The sequence below is a fragment of the Microtus pennsylvanicus genome, unplaced genomic scaffold (genome assembly GCF_037038515.1).
Source record: "Microtus pennsylvanicus isolate mMicPen1 unplaced genomic scaffold, mMicPen1.hap1 Scaffold_148, whole genome shotgun sequence".
NCBI classification, from domain to species: domain Eukaryota; kingdom Metazoa; phylum Chordata; class Mammalia; order Rodentia; family Cricetidae; genus Microtus; species Microtus pennsylvanicus.
In genome coordinates this window covers 1438256-1461016 of record NW_027460896.1, presented here as the reverse complement: position 1 = coordinate 1461016, position 22761 = coordinate 1438256, and the positions used below count along the sequence as shown (strand labels likewise).

The window sequence follows — 22761 nt, the reverse complement described above, 5'->3', positions numbered from 1 at the left end:
CAGTTCCTCAGAAAATTGGAAATAGATCTACCTCAGGATTCTGTTGTACCAGTCTTGGGCATATACCCACAGATGATTCATCCTGTAGTTAGTTTTTTACTGTTTGGTTCTTTTGGGAGCCCACCACCCAGCTCCCAAATAAATCACATGAAGGATTATCCTTACCTATGAATGCCCAGCCTTAGCTTGGTTCTAGTCAACTTTTCTTATTTTACATTATTCTATCTACCTTTGCCTTTGGGATTTTACCTTTATTCTATATACCTTTCTTTACTTCTTACTCTGTGGCTAACTGTGAAGCTGGGTGGCTGGTCCCTGACATTCTCCTCCTTCTCTTCTTGGTCCTCAGTCCTTCTCTCTTCCTCCTTTTATTTATTCTCGCTGTCTGGCATCCCAACCTATCCCTCTCCTGCCTAGCTATTGGCCATTCAGACCTTTGTTAGACCAATCAGTTGTTTTAGGCAGGCAAAGTAACGCTGCTTCAGAGTTAAAAAATGCAACATAAAAGAATGCAACACACTCTTGCATCATTAAACAAACATTCCACAGCATAAATAAATGTAACACATCTTCAGTTAATGTTGTACAACATTTCCCCTTTTTTCTAAATAAAAAATGAAAGGTTACAACTTTTAACTTTCTCCACAGCTGCCATTTCTTTTCCATTAGCATTAAAAAAAAATAAAGTTAAAAAACTACTATGCAATCTATATCTAGGTGTCTTAATTGCCCCTTTCTGTTTATTAAGCATATTTTTAAGGGGTCAGATAAAACATTAACTAATTAATCTTTATCAATAAAAACTGGGAGTCAGATATCAGGGGTAAAAACCTGAAAGATCAGAGAAACAGTGGAAGTCTATTGATATAAATTTAAGGTCAATTTTGTTAAATAAATCTCTGCTCTTGTTTAAGGTATTATATTTGTTCAGTTCATTTATGACAATGTATAGTTAAGAAATACAAATTAATGGATAGTCATTTATAATAGATAAACTTGTAGTCATGTTAGTTAGGTTTTCTAGATGTACAGAGATATATTTCATATGGATAGGTATTCTTCAAATCTTTCAAAGACATAGAATATGGCATTTTAAATGTTTTTAAAATTTATGCCTCTTCATGACAGTAAGACATGAATCCTTCTGGTAGCACCAATTATTTCAGAGGGGTTGATGGGCATTGAAGGAACTTATTATGGAATTTGCCTTCAATGTGACTAGGCTAGCCACTTGGGCAAGAAACTGCTCTTGACTGGATTGCTTGATGGTATGTTGTATAAACTGAACATGCAGGACCTAGAAAAAAGGACTAATATAAAGTTGCCTAAAAAAGGTGAGACATATCCTGCTTCATGAAAGAATCTGCTAGACATTCTGCAAGACACAGAAAAAAGGTGACTGGGAAAGTACCAATATAAGTGGAACTGTCTTTGAAATTTTCTGCTTCATGGAAAAGTCTACCAGACACTATGGGCCTCTAGACTGAAGATGGATGCCCTAATGTTACAGAAGAACTTTGGGTGACTGTCCAGGCAGCAAGATGTCTTTGTCAATTCTAGAGTTTTGGAAGTACTTATAATTAGTTAAGTAATATATATCCTTCTAGAGTCTTTGGTGGAGTTGAAGAAAGACCATTTTATTATTATAAAAGATAGATTAGATATAAAACTTTAGACTCACAAAAATAGAATACATGATAGAGTATTTTTCTTAATTTGCCAAATGTAAATGGACTAAATATTATAACTATAATTCTTGCTTGATATGGTTTTGTTATATGTAATCTTGCTATATCAAAGTTAAAACCTTCTTTTTTATGTAGACAAAATTCCCCTCTGTATGCTGTGAATATGTTTTATTCCCATTGGTTAATAAAGAAACCACTTTGGGCCTATGGTAGCACAGAATAAAAAAAGGTGAGAATTCCAAGCAGAGATAGAGGAGAAAAGAAGGCAAAGTCAGGGAGATGCCATGTAGCCACTGAAGGAGACAGATGCTGGATGGAACCTTACTGGTAGGCCACAGCTATGTGGCAATACACAGATGAATTGGGTTAATTTAAGATGTAAAAGTTATTTAATAAGAAGCCTAAGCTATTGGATATGCAGTCTTATAATTAATATAAGTTCTGTATAATTACTAAGGGTGTGGATAGTGGGGAAATGACTAAACAACCTCTGTCTATACCAGGATATAATGAAGTTTGCAAGCTATACAGCATACACACAATTAATGTCTAAGTTCAAATGTCCTGTTCCTTGACTACTAAGGAATTGTACAAAGAAGCACAAATCAGCCTGAATGCTTCACTGCCTGAGGGAATGCAACAGTCTGTCAGGAACTGGGAGGTATATTGTGACCCAGGAACCATGGGCTTTAACCTGAAAAGCCCATGACACATGTCTTTCAAGGCAGTTAGGTCAGGCCAACTCCATGGTTCCCTGAAAAGTCTACTGCCCACTAAAATCCTATGACCTTGACCTCCACTGTGTGCCATTACTCTCAACATTCCCTTCGTTTATGTCCTACAAAAACAGCTGATTAAGCTCTTTGTCCAGTTTTCTGATCTCTTCAGCATTCTTATAAGAGTCCATTTCCAGGTCCTTTGTAGCAACAAAATCCCCTTTGAATCCCATTTTTGTTCCAACTTTCTTCTATTGCTGTTATTAAATTATGCAATCAAAAGCAACTCAGGTGGTGAACATGTTTATTTGGTTGTTAACCCTATTTCACAGTTCCTCCTTATGAGAGCTTAGGATAGATACTCAAGCTGATAACTAAAGGCAAAACATGTGGAATCATTGTTTTCTGACTTTCCCTCTTGTTTTGTCACTGTCTTGTGCTCAGAGCTTTGTGCTCAGAGATATTGCCAACTCAGTGGAAGAGCCTACCTATATCAATCAAAATCAATACAATCTCTCCCAGATACCCTAATCAGATATTCTTATCTAGGCATACTCTCAATTGGTATTTTCTGAGATTACTCTAAGCAATAACATTCTGATAGCTGAGGCTAATATGCAAGAAGATTTTAAGATCCAAGGCAATGTACTAATTATATCAATAACTTAAGCAGCAAAAACACAAACAAAGATAGATATGCCAGGAAATGAAAAGAAGAAAAAAAAATTAAGATAAAAAAGATAAAACTAAAACTGTCTCTCCACAGAAACTTTCCAAACAAACAAAAACTCAAGGAACTCATAACATGAGAAATCTGAATAAGAAATTGGTGAGACCATTATTTTCCAGAAAATAAACAATATACTTAGATAACAATGAATAAAATCAACAACATAGATTGATAGCACTGACAAAGACACAAAGACATATTATGCTCCTTTAAATAAAAACTAGAGGATTCTAATCAAAATCAAACTCTAAGAAATCAGTGACTAGCACTCATCCTGTACACTTCTGTTCTTTATCCTTTACAAAAATAGAAAATGGCTTGGGTGAGGAGAGCTGTTCTACAAAAATTGGAGAGATTCACTTGAAACCTTCTCATGTTTTTTCATAGAAAATAGTTTTGACTACTTAAAAAAATCTCATTATCTTATAGTAAAGAAAAGGATGTCTGTTAGGATCATTTAGACACCATTTTGCTCCCCCTGATTGATGATTGCCTGTAGGTCTACAATCAAAGTGAGGAAATGAAAACATTTAAAAACAAAATGCAAGATCACAGATTTTTAAAGAATCTGTGGACACCTAGAGCAGCTTGTTTTACTCTAATTGCTTTATAAGTCACAAACACTTTTGAAAACAAGTTTACTGCTGCTTTTTGCATATGTTTGGCAATGAGTGACAATATCTTCCATATATATATATATGTATATGTATATATACATATACAAGTAACATACAAAAAGGGGGTTCAGATGCCCTGGATCTAAAATGCTAGAGTTATGAGCCTCACAACTTGAGTGTAGGTATCTGAACTCAGGTCACCTCCAGAATGAATATGTGCTGAGCCACCTGCCAACATCCATAATACCTTTTTTTCCAATAAACCAAAAGTCTCTCACAGATTAAGAATAAGAGCAACAAAACCTAAATAAATAAAGAAGTAAATAAATGGTATTTGGAAACATGATGCATCAATATTAAGATGATGTGTAGGGTAAATTTGCACCATAAATGAATACAGTGCAATGGCAATTCCCAAAGAATTATAACAGGAAAGCTATTACAAAGCTACATTCATATTGGAAGCACTCAGAGTAATCAATGGGATTATCAAAAAATAGTACACAGATTGACATAATATGACTTCTTTCTGGGTGGAGGTGGTATATACCTTTAATCCCACCACTCAGGAGGCTGAGACAGCAGGATCTCTGTGAGTTTGATGCCAGTCTAGTCTACAAAGTGAGTTCCAGGACAAGCTCCAAAGCTACAGAGAAACCCTGTCTCAGGGAAAAAATTACCATAAAGCTGATGATTCAAGAATGTGCATGATATTTGGGAAAGAATAAAGAGGATGGAGAGAAAAAGCCAAGAGCAAAGGAAGGAAAATATAGTCAGCTATTAATCAAAAGACCAAAGGAAACAGTCAGGAAACGTGTGATCCTGACCAATTTTACCCAACTACCTATGATTCTATGTGTATGGAAATTAAATAAAGTCTTCACAATTTTCACAAAATTACTTCAATGTGATCCTTAAACTGCTGTTTCTGACCTTCCAGCTACTGTTATTTCTTCCAGAGAGGCCTCATGCTCTAGAGCCCTCTCTGCAAAAAGAGATGATCTCCTGCTATGGTTATGCAGCCCCTTAGACCTCCTTGTGTTTTCAGGTAAACCCAGACACACTGAAGATCAATCCCAAAACAATATAGAATAACTTCTGTTTCCTGTCAAATGGATTTTAGTGAAAGATATAGATTCTGCTCTATCTACCTGCCCAACACCATAAAAACCTAAGAAACCTCTGTAGCACAGAAACTCCCTTTGTCCCCTGGAACTAAACATCACTGAATTACACCATTGCATCTGGTGGTAGCAGAAAGTTAGAAGCATTTTAATCCTGTATTGCTAAAAGACAATCAACATCACCATAGTTCTACCAGCTTTTAAACCATTTGAGACATTTATCAGACAAACTTGAAAGTAGACTGCAATATTCAGAACATCTAGGAACCAGATTATCAGTTTTCAAATTTTTCTTTCCACTGTACACCAAAAGCATGGCTCTGTATGTACACTGGACAATGAGATTACAAGCACAATATCCTACCATGCCAGGGCTGCGGAGTCTCCCTCTCCCCGGGAAATCCATACACAGGGAGGCTCAGAAGACAAGGGGCACTGCACAGGTCATTACATAGAGCAACAGAACCACAGCCTGGCTCATGGTCCATCCAAATCCCAGCAGAAATTACAGCTCAACAGACCTAATCTGAACACCCTACACTCACATGGCATAACTACTGGTCATTCTTACAACTCCTTACAACAAAAGTAGAAAAGAATCCTGGAAAGAACCTGCAAGCTACCTGCCACTATTATTCCTGCTTGCTAAGATGTCCAGAGTCCCTCATTGGCTAAGGCCACCCTGCTGGGCCTCAGAATATTTTCAGCTCCCCTAATGGGTGATCAGAGATCACCAGACAGCACAGTAATTCCTATTCTGCCCTTCCAGCCCAGTAGACAGGGTTCTAGACCAGAAAGTTTGTATTTTAGTAGACAGTCATCCACTTTCCTAGCACATATCCCATTCCTCATCCAAAGCACAGGGTCCTTTGAATACACCTTCTATTACACACTCAATGTGCAGTGCAGCCAACCTATCACGTCATACCTGGGAAATCCTGCAGCCAAACATGGGTCACATTTACAACCGTTGTTAAAGAAAAATAGGCCATGAATTAGAAGATAATAAGGGGTCATGGTAAAGCGTGGGGACAGGAAAGAGAATGCGGATATGATATAGTTACAATCTCAAAATAATATTTTGAAAAGTTGAAACAGGATTCATGGCCATGTGCTTCAGAAACTAGAGATTTATATTAGAGCACATCAAAGATTTCTCAAACCTTTCATCTCTGGATATATATTTAAAACCAGTAAAATAACAGTCCTGTTAGGTGGGCTACATTTTACTCAGATCTATTTTGGTTGAACTACTATAACTATAGCAATTTGGTTTTATGAGAAGGTCAGTTCTTTATTTAGATTCTTGATTGCCCTGGCCTGTGGACAACAAGAAATGGCCATCAGGACATTTATGGAGCATCTAAAATTGATTACTGAATTCCTAATTAGGTAATTAGTAAATAGCTAAACATTGCTAATCTCAACTACTGTTGAAGTAGGAGAGTTCTCAACCACTGTCCTGTCTCTCACTTTCTGCACTGTGAATATACCAGCTTCAAGATTGACCTATGTACTCAGTTTTTGCACAGATCCCTCTTCATTTATAAGCAAGCACTAAAAGACTGAGATACTGGAGGTCACTCACTAGCTGGACTATTTTTCCTTCTCACAAACCAGTCAAGACTCTGTCCTGAAGGAGTTTCAGGACTATCTACCCAGCATTGGGCAGCAGAGGCAGGATTGGGTGTTCAAAGAAATTATCAATTACACAGCAAGAGGCAACAATATTGTAAGCTCATAGTCTCCCACACCAGTATGGCACAGCCTCTCCCTCCCCCAGGGAATCCACACTCAACAAAGCTCAGAGGCCAAGGGCCACTACCCAGATCACCACACAAACTAACAGAACATGTCTGGATCATGGTCCATTGCTTTCCAAGCAGCTAATAGCTCAGCCAACCTGCTCTTCCTGGTCTGGGGACAGTGGCCCCTACATTTACCATGGCATGGCTTTGTGGTCCTCCTCACATCTCCAATCAGCAGAACAAGAGAATCCTGAAAAGAACCTGTAAGCTACCTCCTACGGTGATACTGACTGCCAAGTAGAGTCCTTCATTAGCTAGAACCACCCAGCTGGGCTTCAAGACATTAGCAGTTAGCCTACGGGGTGAACAGAGATCAAATGTCTCAGAGAGCAAAACCCCTCCAGGTTTCCTTCCACACTATGGTGAGACAAGACCCTAATTTATAGTTTAGTAAAATCTTCCATTTTCCCAGAGCAATTCCTGTTCTTCCTCCAAGGCACATGGTCCTATGTGTACATATTCTATTACACACTCAATGTCCAGTGTAGTCAACCCTTTACTTCATAGCTGGGAGGTCTTGTAACCAAACCCAGGTCACATTCAAGCAGTGATTGTTAAACAAAAAGAGGCCATGGATTAGAACACAATAAAGGGTCCATGAGAACAGTTGGAAGCTAGAGACTGATAGTAAAAATAATGTAATTACAATATCAAAAGAATACGGTTAAAAAGTTCAAACAAGCTTCATGGTTGTGTGCTCCAGAGACTAGGGATCTGTATTAGAGCACACCAAGTACAACTCACATCATTTCTCTCAGGGTATACAGTCATGTTAGGCAGGACCACATGCTTTTACCCAGTTCTTCTAGTTTGCTTGAACTACTGTAACTACAGTAATTTGGTTTAATTATGTTTTTATATAGATTCTTGAATGCAGAGTTTATGGTGTGTCACTACTCATTGCTAATGACAACTACTGCCCCAGCAGGAAATCTTTCACCCTTTTTCTTGCCAATTCCCTTTTCTGTTGTGACTATGCTTGCTTTACAGTTGGTCAGTGAACTAAATTCTTACATCGGTCCTACTCCACTTGTAAATTCACAATAAAATCTAGAGAAGTTGGAGGGTACTCATTCACTGATCTATTTCTCCTTTCCACAGACCAGTCAAAGTCCATCCTGGTTAGAGTTGCAGGACTATCTTTCTAGCACTGGGTAGCAGAGGCAGGATTAGGTGTTCAAAGCAATTCTCAATTACATAGTGTGAGGAAAGCCTGAGCTACAGGAGACACTGATATAAACCAATTGTTCTCAATCTTCCTAATGTTGTGACCATTTAAAACAGTTCCTCCTGATGTGTTGAACCCCCAACTATAAAATTATTTTCACTGCTCCTTCATAAATATATTTTTGCTACTGTTATGAATTATAATATAAAATATCCGTGCTTTCTGATGGTCTTGGTCCAGTCCTGTGACAGGATCATTTGATCCCCCAAAGGAAGCTGTGACCAACAAGGTTAAGAAACCCTGCTCTAAACTGATATAAATAAATAAACAGCACTTAAGAAAGAATGGAATGAAATTCTTAAACTAGGAAATATTGAAAATATAGCAGTAATTCATCTAAAGATAATGAAGGTTAAAAATGATACCAATAATTGATGCTTTAAAATGATAAAAGAAAATAGAACATTTATCTATACTAAATTTGAAATGGAGTAGTCCTTTCCCTGAGAGAAAGAGTGCCATTAATAAGAGACTGTATGACTTTGTTCCATGTAAAATGTTAGCCACTGAGTGTTGTGATGTGATGGTGTTACAGTCAATTGCCTGTTTCTCAAACCTTTCAGCTAACTTAACAATGTCAACTAAGATTGTACATATCTGCATAGGAGAGCTCTCTAATTGGAAACTGAATACTTAGTAGTTCAAGCTATCCTCCCTAAATTGTACACCCACCAATTCTGTCTGTCTTCATTCACATGGAAGGAATTAATACCTGCAGAGAAATTACACAGAAAGTCACTCACCAGGCCCCATCAGTCCTTCTTTAGAATGGAGACCCCTACAGTGCAGTCTGTGACCTAGCCATTATCTAGTCTGTTTCCCCCTACAGTGAACACAGAACAATGTTCCTCCTCTTCTGGTCTGAAGGGAGAAGCCATGCTCCACACACAAATCCTTTCCCTATTCTGCAATGGACAGTCCACTATGTGACTCAAACACAATTTTAGAACTGTGTGGTAATTTTAGAACTGTGTGGTGCTGCAGACATGTAATCCAAGGTTTAGAGTGTTTAGTCAAGAGGAGAACAAGGACAATGCCTTGTGGGGCTACAGACAGGGTTCAAGCACATCTCAATCAAACTAGGAGACCTTGACTCAAAAACACTTTTCAAAAAGACTGGAAATTAATCATAGAATTAATATACGTTTATGGCACAGCAGGACTTAATGTTAGTTGTGACCCTGTAATGGCTCCTTGAATAGCATTTAGAAGCCAGTTTTTTAATGGACGATGGGCATTTGTGCTGGTTGTAAATCAGGCTTGTCTCCTTTGTGATGGGAATGTAGCTGGTTAATCCTGGGGACCAAACTTTTATATTTTATCATACTAATCTCTAACAGGTTAGAATACCATTGTCTTTGGGGTATTTGGGATGCAGCTCTCCCTTACTGAAATTCTATTTTGTGACTTAATGTCTCCTAAGAACTGGTAATTCTATTACCATCAATTCTACGCTTCTACAATTTAGCAGTGGAGTGCTACTCTATACAAGAAATACTGTTACAAGCTCCACACAATTAACTCCAGATGGATCCTACACCTAAATATTAAATGTTCCAAGTGAAGAACTTCTGGAAGATACTAGAGGAAACAGAGCTATCTGTCTTTGGCAAATCTGTGTTCCACTGCGACAATACAAGCACTAAGGGAGCCCACATGTCACAGTGAAGTCAACAATAAGGGTATTTCAAAGCACAGTCCCACTCCCAAATCTCTGAGCAGACGCAGTAAGGATAGTAAATTACTCAGAGGCTGCCAGCCAGCTCAGGAATTTCAAAGATCATGCAGAATCACACAGGATCACACAGACCCTGCTGGGGCATGGAGTACCAGCAGGACCAGGCAGAAATATGATTAACTCTGCATCTGGTCACCAGCTCCCACCCAGCTTAGAGGAGGATGCACCACACTGTCTCCCATGGCTCAACTAGCCGCTCCTCTCAGTCTGAGGATAACCCCAAGCTCACCACGTCATGGTTTTCCAGCTTGTCCATGCTCCCTGCTCAGCTCCCTGCACTCACAGTAGAACACACAAAACCACTGACGCCGAATTCTCTTCAAAGTCAAGCTTGAAAGTGGCCACCACCGGAAGGATCCTGTACAACTTCTGACTGGCAGGTCACCTGGAGGGCCTGATTGGCTAGTGAGTCCTGAGTGACAAGAGCACCTCCCATAGAGTTATTCTGTGCTTAAAGACACAGCTCAGCTGGTTGGTCATGGTGGCGGAGCATGCCTTTAATCCCAGCCCTTAGGAAGCAGAGGTACGCTAATCTCCTTGAGTTCTAAACCAGCCTGCCCTTTTTCAGGACAGGCTCCAAAGGTGCAGAGAAACCCTGCCTCAAAAAACTAAAACTAAATTAAAAAAGAAAGAAAGAAAGAAAGAAAGAAAGAAAGAAAGAGGAAGGAAGAAAGAAAGAAATCTGCAAAAGCTAGAAAGAAAGAAAGAAAGAAATCTGCAAAAGCTAGAAAGAAAGAAAAAAAGAAAGAAAGAAAGAAAGAGAGAGAAAGAAAGAAAGAAATCTGCAAAAGCTAGTTCCAGGAAAGGCTCCAAAGCTACAGAGGAATCCTGTCTCGAAAAACAATAAATAAATTAATTAACTAACGAAATAAAAATTTAAAAAATAAAAATTAAAGACACAGCTCAGTGGTTCCTGGCCCTGCCTTTCATCCCAAAGACCTTTTCTAGATCAGCAGAGATCTAGAAAAGATCCATAGCACGAGACCTTGGCTCCAATAGCAGACCCTGCTATCTTCCAGCTCTCCACAGGCACTGCCCGTTCTTCTCCTTGACACAATGTGGCTAGCTAGCTTGTGTGGGCCACTGTTATATACTACGTCCCTGTCCCACAGGTGGAAGGATGCCCAGAATATTAACAGCTAAAGGGAGATTTAAAGATACAAAAGGAGATATTTGTTATGTGACACTGAGGTCAGGTGAACTGAAGATAATTTTTACCTGGTTGTCCCAGGGACTTCAGATAACCAGGAAAGAAAAGTAAGAACTAGATCACAGATTAAAAACAGATAATAAGTCTTTCTCCCACCAGAAAGCTGCATGATGCTTCCATTACTTTGGAGTTTCATTCATGAAATTCAGAACAAACAGTTGTCAAATGGATAATAATAAAGATTAGTCTCCAAGGAAAGTTGAATACTTAGAGAATAATAAGACAGGAAAAAAGTGTTTATGAGCACTAATGCCATCACATCTTCCTCAATGGGCAGGTGAAAAAACCCACAGCAGCATTATTCAAAGTTGTCTCCATGAATAGCACTGGTAGAATGAATCTCTCCACGTATATAGAAAGTAGATTTATTAGAATGTCTTACAAGCTGTGGTCCAGGTAATCCAAGAAATTTGAAGATTCTAGTAGTTGTTAAGTTCATGAGGCTGGAGATCTCAGCTGGTCTTGAGTATATACCAAAATTTCAAGGAAGATGCTCGTAAAGAAATGAGCTTGGTAGCCAGAGCTAGGGCAAGTGGACACAGAGAGAGCTTCCTTCTTCAGCAATAAAAAATACAGAAATAAGTTGTAGAAATTAAGGGTCCAGTCCAGAAGTGCAAAAATATAAAGTTGTAAGCAAAAACACATTTTAGAAAGAGAGAGAGAGAGAAAACAGAGAGAACAGAGAAAGAGAGGACAGAGAGAGAGAGAGAGAGAGAGAGAGAGAGAGAACAGAGAGAACAGAGAGAACAGAGAGAACAGAGAGAGAGAGGAAACAGAGAGAGAGAACAGAGAGAGGACAGAGAGAGAGAGAGAGAGAGAGAGAGAGAGAGAGAGAGAGCGCTGCCAGCCACTGTTAACCACTAACAAACATTTTCTGCCTTAAGAGCAGGCATCCTGGCAGCCACTGTGTACAGAGGTAAACTTTTAACAGTCATTTCCTGCCTCCCAGCTTTTCAGCTAGGCAAGTGCTGGCACAAAAAAAAAAAAAAAAAAAAAGTTAGCTTCTAGCTATTGTCTCTATGGGACACTCTACTTGTATTCTAATTTTTAACTGTCCCCTTATGTAACTCTACTCTCTTCTGCCTTACATTCTCTCAGGTGCTGTGAAAAGTGCCTGTGCCAGCCACTAACTTTCACAAACACTCTAAGTTAGCATTCTAATGCTCTATAAACAAAAGTTGTAAAACTAACAGTGTAAAGTGACTTTAAGCCTGACCTCAAGGTTGTAAAAGCCCTTTGACACACACCTGGTGCTAGATTTTACTGTAGGAAGAGGCTCCAAACCAGCCCTCAGGGCCACAGTTTCAGAAGCCGGCCTCTGGCTGTGATCACAGGTATAGGTGACAAGCTTTGTGTGCCCCGTGGTGGTTTTTTTTCTTTTTCTGGAATAAAGCTTACTTCTGGTTTAATAGATTTTGGAGGTCTATCCCACCATTATTGTGTGACCACCAAACACAACAAATATTCCTTATACATGTAGGTGACACCAGAAAGTGTGATCCAGATTTAAGGCAGATCTTAGTCTTTGTTTGATTGGGGTTTTTTTCTTTATTCTTTTTTGGTGTTTTTGAGACAGGGTTTTTCTCTGTAGCCCTGGAATTCATTCTGTAGATAAGGCTGGTCTCAAACCTAGAAAAATCTGACTCCTTTAGCCTCCTGAGTGCTGGGGTTAGAGGTGTGCACAGCAACCAAGTATCTGAACATGGATATCACTTCAAATGATCCAGATTAAAGACAGGCCTTTAATTTTAAAACCTTTAGAAAAATCCCTCATTGGTATACCCATTGGATTTTAGTTAATTCCAGATGTAGTCAATTTGGCTTCCAAGATTAGCACCACAACAGTCAAGACAGAAGAAATAAGAAAAATTGTTACCTCCAGGAGACAGGGAAAGCATTGGAGTTATTTCCAAAACAATGCTTTTCCAAAACAAAGGAAGCATGTGGATTTTACTAAGGGAGTCTACACATTTATTTAGAGTTCTGTCTATTCCTAAGCAGGTTCAGTTAACAAATCCATTTATGAATATGATGACAATATAAAAGTGGAGATGTTTAGGGACATTCTCACTTCAAAGTCATGTAGAAACATATAAATTATAATAATGCTGGAAAGAAATGTCTCTGATATGTTTATCTTGTACCACAAGTGTTAGTATTCAGGCATCTGTACTGGTCTGCCCTTGGGGTGGTGACAAGATATGTCCTCAGCTTCAGTCACTAAGATCACCTCCTGTGCACATCAAAGGTGGGCCTTGCCCACTTCCTCTCTTTCCCTCTCCCTCTCCCTCCATTTCTACCTTTCTCCCCTTTTTTCTTTCTCTTTCTACTTCTTTGCATGTCTCTGTCTTTTCCCCCCATCTCTCTGCCTCTCTCTTCTCTTCTGCTGCTCCTTTACCTAAAGACTGGTCTCCCCAATTTTTTCACGTTCCCTTTACCCTAATAAAAAATCCCTCCTTGTGAGCTCTCTTTTTGTGACACTTTTTAAATTTACAACAACAAGGTCTTAGCTGAAAATCAGGTAAACCACACAGTGAAAGAAGATTGCTTTGGAGCCTATGTGACCTGTCAATCTTGATGTTTGATCTAAAAGATAACTGTACCAATGCCACAATTCTCACAGATACAAAAGATAGAGAACATAAATAGAAAATACTTCAAGGAAAGGTCACTTAACAGCACTGTGTACTCTGCTCTTAGATGGACGGTTATGATGAACTCTATTAACCTCAGAATAAAGCTGCTTTTACCTCTGAGCAGGCTGCCTCAGCAGAAGACCACAACTGTTTCCATGCAAGATCAGGAGTTCATTTTAACTAGCCCTGGCTGCTGTCTCAGGACTGTGACATCACTGTAGAGAATTCTATTCTTTCCTTTTCTAACTTTAAAAAATAAATAGTTGTATGGGTGTTTTGCCAGCATACCTCTGTGCACAGTACCTACAGAGGCCAGAAGAAGGCAGGAGATTCCTGGGCCTGGCGTTACAGCAAATGGTTAGCTACCATGTAGGTTCTGGGAATGAAACCTTGGGATCTGTAACAACACCCAGTGCTCTTAATTGCTGAGTCATCTCTCTAGTCCCTCTTTTTATTTAAAACTTATATCCATAATGGTGAGGGAGGTTCCTTCTGTCTATGTGTTGATTTTATTGGTTAATGAATGAAGAAAACTGGCTTGGTCTATAGCATGGGAGGAGGAAGGCAGAGTTAGGAGAAGCCATGGAGCTGCCAGAGACAGATACTGGTTGGAATCTAGCTGGTAAGCCACAGTCACGTGGTGATACACAGATTAATAGAAATGGGTTAAATTAACATGTAAGAGCTAGCCAATAAAAAGCTAGAGCTAATGAGTCAAACAGTGATTTAATTAATACAGTTTTGTGTAATTATTTTTGGTCTAAGCTAGCCGGGTGGCCAGGAACCAAGTAGCAGACTCCATACAATACCATAAAATGATAATTAAAAGATATTGCATCACTTTCCCCTTTTATCTCTTCATTCCCTCCTTTCCCAAACCCTTCCAATTTCTTCCTTGTTAAGTTTGGGTGAATAAGAATGCTGAAACACATGAATACAAACTGAAGAATCCATTTTTGTTGATTGTGCATATATGAATAATTGGCCGATCATGTTGTATTGGATAAACAGTTAGGGAGCTCATCCCTGCCTGAGACTTATTTTCCCAAGTAAAGGAGAATTTTTACCTTTTAATCAGCATCAGGTGTCTGAGCCTGACTAGGCTGCCTTAGACAGTAAAATCAAGAATAGAAAACTTAGGATAGAAAATATCTTACCAGCTAAGAGCATTGAAGATTCTGTCAGAGCATCCAGATTCTATTCCTGGTACATATAGAAGTTCACTACTATCTGTAACTCTCGTACCAGGGGCTCTGACACCATCTTCTGGCCTCCTTGGCCATGATAAGAACAGGATATGTAGACCATAAAAATTATTTTCAAGCTATTTGTGGTAGTGTATTCTTCTTACTGCCAGCAATCTGGACACCAGAGGCAGGAAGATCAGTATGAGTTTTAAAGCCCGTGCTACATAGTCTACACACACACACACACACACACACACATACACACATGCACACACTCAAGCACAAATATGGTCAATCATATGAGCACATGACATTTATCCCAGGTGCTGGAAGAATCTGAATATTTGACAGTGGGCCACCTGAACTGCCCATCATGAGTTGTGTGTTACTGGGCCCACCAAGTCATAAAGTAGGACATGCACAGCATGTTTCTCTGTGATTATAATGGGAGTCTGGGCAGCCGGGACAGAAACAAGTGACCTTCCTACAACAGTTAACCATAGAGGCCAGGCAGTGGTGGCACACACATTTAATCCCATCACTTGGGAGGAGGAACAGGAAGAACAGGAGTTCAAGGCTACACTGGGCTACCTGAGATTGAATCAATATAAAAGAGAAACAGAGCCAGGTGGTGGTAGCCCAAACCTTTAGTCCCAGGACTAGGAAGATGGAGACAGGAATATAATGCAGGTGGAAACAGGATCTTGGCTGCCCATTCAATCTGACGACAGGATCTGCTCTATTCAGTCTGAGATTTCATAGAGGTAAGAAGTCTCTGATAACTGGCTGCTCTGCTTCTCTGCTCTTTCAGCTTTCACCCTGAATATACGACTCTGGATTTCATTGATTAAGACTAATAAGGATTCATACTTCATACTGTTGAAGGGAAATTTGTGGAGCAATTGTCTACCGTTTTTGAGGTACTGAGTTCAGTTCCCAGCAGTGGGAAAAAAGTTCTCTTTTACTAGTAAAGCTTTTACTTTGATGAAATAATATTTTCTTTGTTTATTGTGTAGTTATTGCATTTTCTAACACTGATACTATAACTGGTTTTACTCCCTTATGAGTGATTTTAAGAAAATAATAGTCCTTATGTAAAATGTTGATTTTATAAAGTGTTACTGTGATCTGCTGGCATCTCTTTTGAAAGAATTATGAGGGAATGAAAATATTCAACTTTATTAATGAAAAGCTCTTTCACAGGCAGTCTGGGCCCTTGGCAGCATTGCTGGAGATAATACCATGTGCAGAGATTATGTCTTAGACTACAATATCTTCTCCCCTCTTCTGCTGTAGGTTTCTTTTCTTTTTTGAGTAATGTATACATAAGAAGTATTACACCTTGGGAAGCCATGTTGTGTTTTCCTTGTGTTCTTTTGATTCCATGTATTTTCTTGTTACTTTGTTAGGGTGATGTCTCTTATTGAAATTATGAAATATTGCATTAGAATTAATGTTTCTCTTCAAGAATGAATAATTTAAGAAAAGAATGAATATTTATTTTGGAGAATAAAGACATCTCTTATCAAGAGTATTATTTTCTTTATAGAGTATTAGGATCTTTTATAATTTACTGTGGGTTCATTATACTGGTAGGTTATTTTGTTTTATTTTTTTAAATATTTATTTATTTATTATGTATACAATGTTCTGTCTGTATGCCTACAGGCCAGAAGAGGGCGCCAGACCTCATTACAGGTGGTTGTAAGCCACCATGTGGTTGCTGGGAATTGAACTCAGGACCTTTGGAAGAGCAGGCAATGCTCTTAACCACTGAGCCATCTCTCCAGCCCTGATAGGTTATTTTAAAGGCAAACTGCTTGAACATGACTCAGAATGCAGTATGACCTTTATCTAATCTCTGTAAATGGAAGAGTCTCCCTCCAAAATTTGCTAAGGTAAACAATTGTTTGCTTATTGGAAATCATTAGGAAACAAAATGCTCTTAAAGTAATATAGTAACCAATATTAATGTTTATAGAAAGACAATTTTTGTTTAAAATTTTTAGAGTGTTAGAAAATGTGTTTGGGGGCTGAAGAGATGGCTTAGTATTTAAGAGCACTGCCTGCTCTTGCAGAGGTCCTGAGTTCAATTACCGACAACCACATGGTAGTTTATACCATCTGTAATGAGATGTGGCACCCTCTTCTGGTCTGCAGGCATACATGCAGACAGAACACTGTATATATAACAAATAAATAAATAAAATCTTTTTAAAAAAAGAAATTGTATTTTTCTGTAGAGACAATGCTTTTGGTAGTTTTTGTTTTAATATAGGGTAATTTCTAACTGCCGGTATGAAGCTCTAGATCACTCTTAGAACCATAGCAGTTTTTGTTGATAACAGAGTTCTGTAACAGAATTTCTCGCTGTAGTATCTTTGAAAGTTCCTTTACTTCCTTTACTTTCTGTGTGTACTGTAACAAAGAATTCTAATTTAAGGATTAATACATAGCATTTTTCTTCCTGAAATCATTTTCATTGGGTTCTGACTACCTCAGCTCAGAAAACTGATTAAGTACTGGCCACATTGCCAGAGATCAAAATGTCCTTCAAACGCTTGAAGTGTAAACCACTCTGTAACTCACCGAGTGTCTGCCTGATAGGCTTCTTTAGAGTCTTAATCTTATTTCAGTTTGTTTCTGTTTAGTTTCTAATCATCTCTTCTTTTCTAGGTTTCCTCCCTGTCTGAATGTCCTTCCGCGCCTGCTGTTTGTCAGTGACACTGACGTGTTGGCCAATGCCTGCTGGGCCCTCTCATACTTGTCAGACAGTCAACGATGCAGGAGTATGTGGAGACTTGTGGAGCTTCTGATATAAGATGATCTTCAAGAAAGTATGTCTGTTATAAACCACGCCAAAAACAGCTTAGAGGAGAAAGAGGTTTATTTGACTCTCACTTCCAGGTCAAAGTCTATCACTGAGGGAATCGAGGGAAGGAGCAGAAGTAGAAACATCATCTACTAATGGACAACTAGGTTTATTCAAGTTTTTTGATATAATGAATAAAACAATGATAGACTTGGGACTACAAAAATCTCTATGATAGGGTATGGAGTTCTTTGGGTATATGTGCAGGAGCACAATAGAGGTATCATATGGTTGTGTACCTGGCTATTTTCATTACTACAAATAGATAGTGTAATTTGAGGTCTGATGCTGTAATACTGCCAGGAAGGTTCTTGCTCCTTAGGATTGCTTTGGTTACTTGTGGTCTTTTTTTCTTTTTCTTTTTTTTTTTTATGAATTCTTGTGTGTGTGTTTTTCTGAAGCTGTGAAACATAAAATGGAAAATTTGTTAGGTATTACATTAATTCTATAAGTTAATTTTAGTAGTATAGCCATTTCCACCACATTCTGTAAATCTAGTAGCATGGCATATGTTTCTATTGTCTAGTATCTTCTGGATTTTCCTTTTTTATTACCTTAAAGTTTTCCTTGTAGAGGTCTTTCACTTCTTTGCCTAAATCAATTCTCAGACACTTAATTTTGAGAGGTTATTTTGAATGGAATATTTTTCATGATTCCTCTAAGAATAGAATGTTGGTATAAATGAATGCCTGTTAGAGTTACACAGTAAGACCCTGTCTCAAAACAACAAAATTAAGACAAAAGAACAAAACCAAATCATAATCATATCTACAAATGGGATAATTTGATTTTTTTTCCTTTCTCATAATTACCCCTTTTAAGTCTTTCTCTTGTTTTAACTAAAACTAAATGCCTACATAAAGAAGCTGGAAATATCCCACACTAGTGAATTAACCGAACATTTGAAAACTTTTCAACAAAAAGAAGCAAATTCACCCAAGAGAACTATATGGCAGGAAATAATCTAATTGAGAGCTGAAATCAACCAAATAGAAACAAAGAAAACAATATGAAGACTCAATGAGACAAAGAGTTGGTTCTTTGAGAAAATCAACAAAATAGACAAACTTTTATCCAAAATAACCAAAAGGCAGAGAGCGAATATCCAAATTAACAAAATCAGAAATGAAAGGGGGGACATAACAACAGACATGGAGAAAATACAGAGAATCATCAGGTCATATTTTGAAAACCTGTACTCCAATAAATTGGAAAAATTAAAGGAAATGGACAACTTTCTGGATAAATATTACTTACCAAAATTAAATCAAGACCAGATAAGCAAATTAAACTGACATATAACTGCTGAAGAAATAGAAATAGTCATCAAAAGTCTCTCAACCAAAAAAAAAAAAAGCCCAGGACCAGATGGTTTTAGCTCAGAATTCAACAAGATTTTCCAAGAAGAACTAATACCAATACTCCTCAAATTATTCCACAAAATAGAAACAGAACGAACATTGCCAAATACTTTTTATGAGGCTACAATTATCCTGATATCCACCACAGAAAGAAATTACTAAGAAAGAGAATTACAGACAAATCTCACTCATGAACATTGATGCAAAAATACTCAATAAAATACTGGCAAATCGAAACCAAGAATACATCAGAACCATCATCCATCACGATCAAGACAGCTTCTTCCCAGAGATCTGTCAATATAATCCACCATATAAACAAGCTGACAAATAAAAACCATATTATCATCTCATTAGATACCAAAAAAGCTTTCAACAAGAAACAACATCCCTTCATAATAAATGTCTTGGAGAGAACAGAGATACAAGGAGCATACCTAACCATAATATAAGCAATATACAGCAAGCCAACAGGCAAACTCAAACTAAATGAAGTGAAACTCACAGCTAACCCACTGAAACTAAGAACAAGACAAGGTTGTCCATAACCTTCTCCATATCTATGATATATAGTTCTTGAGGTCTTAGCTAGAGCAATAAGACACCAAAAGGAGATCAAGGGGATACAAATCAGAAAAGAAGTCAAACTCTCATTATTGGCTGATGATATGACAGTTTACATAAGCAACCCAAAAAATTCTACCATGGAACTTCTACAAATCATAAACATTTTCAGTAATGTAGCAGGATACAAGATAAACTCAAAAACATTAGTAGCCCTCTGATGGAGAAAGGTCATTGGTTAAATAAACTGCCTTGGCCCTGATAGGTTAAAATTTAGATAGGCAGAGTAAACAGAACAGAATGCTGGGAGGAAGAGGAAGTGAGCTCAGACACCATGCTCCCCTCTCCAGGGCAGATGTGATGAAACTCCAACCTAGGATGGACATAGGCTAGAATCTTCCCGGTAAGCGCATCTTGGGGTGCTACACACATTATTAGAAATGGACTGGTCCAGGTGTGAGAATTGGCCGGTGGGGGCTAGAGATAATGGGCCAGGCAGTGTTTAAAAGAATATGATTTGTGTGTTGTTGTTTCGGGGCATAAGCTAGCCAGGCAGCCAGGAGTCAGGCTATGAAAAGAGGCCCGCAGCTCTTACTACAGCCTTCCTGTACAGAGATGATAAATGGGGTTAAAAAAAAAGGAGAGAAAAATTACCCTTCACAAGAGCCACAAATAGCATAAAATAGCTCAGAATAACTCTAACCAAACAAGTGGAAGACTTGTATGGCAAGAACTTTAAATCTTTGAAGAAAGAAATTGAATAAGACATCAGAAGATACAACAATCTCCCTTGCTCTTTGGTCAGTAGAATTAACATAGTAAAATGGCAATCTTACCAAAAGCAATCTACAGATTCAATGCAATGCCTATCAAAATTTCAGCAAATTCTTCACAGACCTTGAAAGAATAGTACTTATCTTCACTAGGAAAAGCAAAAAACCCGGGATAGCCAAAACAATCTTGTATGATAAAAGAGCTTCTGGAGGCATCATAATCCCTGACTTCAAACTCTACTACAGAGCTACAGTACTGAAAACAGTCTGGTACTGATACAAAAATAGACAGGAGGACCAATGGAACCAAATCAAAGACCCGGATATTAATCCACACACCTTTGAACACCTGATTTTTGACAAAGAAGCAAAAGATATCAAATGGGGAAATAGAAAGCATATTTAACAAAGGATGCTGGCATAACTGGATATCAACATGTAGAAGAATGAAAATAGACCTTTATCTATCACCGTGCACAACACTCTGGTCCAAATGGATGAAAGATCTCAACATAAATCCAGCCACACTGAACCTTATAGAAAAGAAAGTGGGAAGTGAACTTGAACGCATTGGCACAAGAGGCCACTTTCTAAATAGAACCCCTGCAGCACAGACACTGAGAGAAACAATTAATAAATGGGACCTCCTAAAACTGAAAAGTTTCTATAAAGCAAAGGACACGGTCAACAAGACAAAACAACAGGTTACAGAATGGGAAAAGATCTTCACTAACCCCACATCAGACAGAGGTCTTATCTCCAAAATATACAAAGCACTCAAGAAATTGCTCATCAAATAATCCAATAAAAAATGGAGTAGATACCTAAATAGAGAACTCTCAACAGAGGAATCTAAAATGGCTGAAAGACACTTAAGGAAATGTTCAACACCCTTAGTCATCAGAGAAATGCAAATCAAAACAACTCTGAGATTCCATTTTCACCTGTAAGAATGGCCAAGGTCAAAAATATGGATGACAACTAATGCTGGAGAGGTTTTGGGGTAAAGAGAGCACTCCTGCATTGACTGTGGGAATGCAAGCTGGCACAGCCCCTTTGGATGTCAGTGTGGTGATTTCTCAGAAAATTAGGAAACACCATTCCTCAAGACCCAGTAATACCACTTTGGGGTATATATCCAAAGGATGCTCAATCATGCCACAAAGACTTGTGCTCAACTGTGTTCAGAGCAGCATTGTTTGTCATAGCCAGAACCTGGAAACAACCTAAATGCCCCTCGACCGAAGAATGGATAAGGAAGATGTGGTACATTTACACAATGGAGTACTACACAGAAGAAAAAGATAATGACATCTTGATCTTGCAGGCAAATGGTTGGAGCTAGAAAACATTATTTTGAGTGAGGTAACTCAGATACAGAAAGACAATTATCACATGTACTCACTCATAAGTAGTTTTTAGACATAAAGCAAAGAAAGCCAGCACACAAATCACAGTGCCATAGAAGCCAGACAATAATGAGGACCCTAAGAGAGACATACATAGATCTAATTTACATGGGAAGTAGAAAAAGACAAGACCTTCTGAGTAAATTGGGCGCATGGGGACAATGTGGGATGGTTGAAGGGGAGCAGAGAGACAGGGTGGGGAGCAGAGAAAAATGTAGGACTCAATAAAAATTTAAAAAGGAAAACATTAATGATCCAGCAGAAGCTGTGGTCTCTGTAGGCTTCATTGGTGACGAAAACCTTGTTCTGTGGCATGTGCTATATTGGCTTTTATAAGACAGGATCTCACCTTTTAGTGCTGGTTCTTCTAGAACTCAGAGAAATCTGCCTAGCTCTGTCTCCCAAGTGCCACCACATCCAACAGTGACTTTTGACTGGATTAAAGCCAACCTCTGGGAGGACGCCCACAGCACAGTTCTCTACAGCTGCCATATTGACCTGATGTAATGTCTAACTGCAGCTGCCAGTGCTCAGGGAAAGGAGAGAAAGGAGCTGTTTCTTGGATCTAGAGCAGTGATTCTCAACCTTCCTAATGCAGAGACTCTTCAATACAGTTTCTCATGTTGTGGTGATTCCTCCCACCATAAAATTATTTTCATTGCTGTTTCATAACTGTAATTTTGCTATGTTATGAATTGTACTGTAAATATCTGACTGCATGTTATCTTATAATCTACCCCCGTGGGGGTAGCAAATCCCAGGTTGAAACCTGTTGGTCTAGTGTCTCCAAATAGGTAAATGTCGAAAGTGACCTTGGTGATGTTTGAAGACCAGATGAATGTGTGTTGCCCTGTACTGGGCTGGACACTTATGATCAAAGTTATATATTTTCTGTTATGTATTTTGTGTGTGTGTGGTCACGAGGGTCTGTTAATTCAGGTGTGTGTATATGTGTCTCTCTGTGTATATGTATTTGTGCAAATGCTGACATTTCTTCATATGCATGCAGAGGCTAGAGTGCAAATTGAGGAGCCATTCCCTTATTTTTTGAGACAGGTTTGCTAAGTAAACTGGGCTGGCTAACCACTCTGAGCCACAGG

At 38.5% G+C, this 22761-nt stretch overlaps 1 protein-coding gene across 1 annotated transcript in view; it reads right to left on the bottom strand.

Moving 5' to 3' along the window:
* LOC142842154 (uncharacterized) overlaps window positions 1-22153 on the bottom strand; it is an 89418-nt gene extending 67265 nt beyond the window's left edge. Inside the window, exon 1 of the mRNA XM_075959060.1 lies at window positions 22112-22153. Within this exon, the coding sequence (XP_075815175.1) occupies window positions 22112-22153 (42 nt within the window). The remainder of the gene's footprint in view (window positions 1-22111) is intronic.
* Between the last annotated feature and the right edge of the window lie 608 nt (window positions 22154-22761).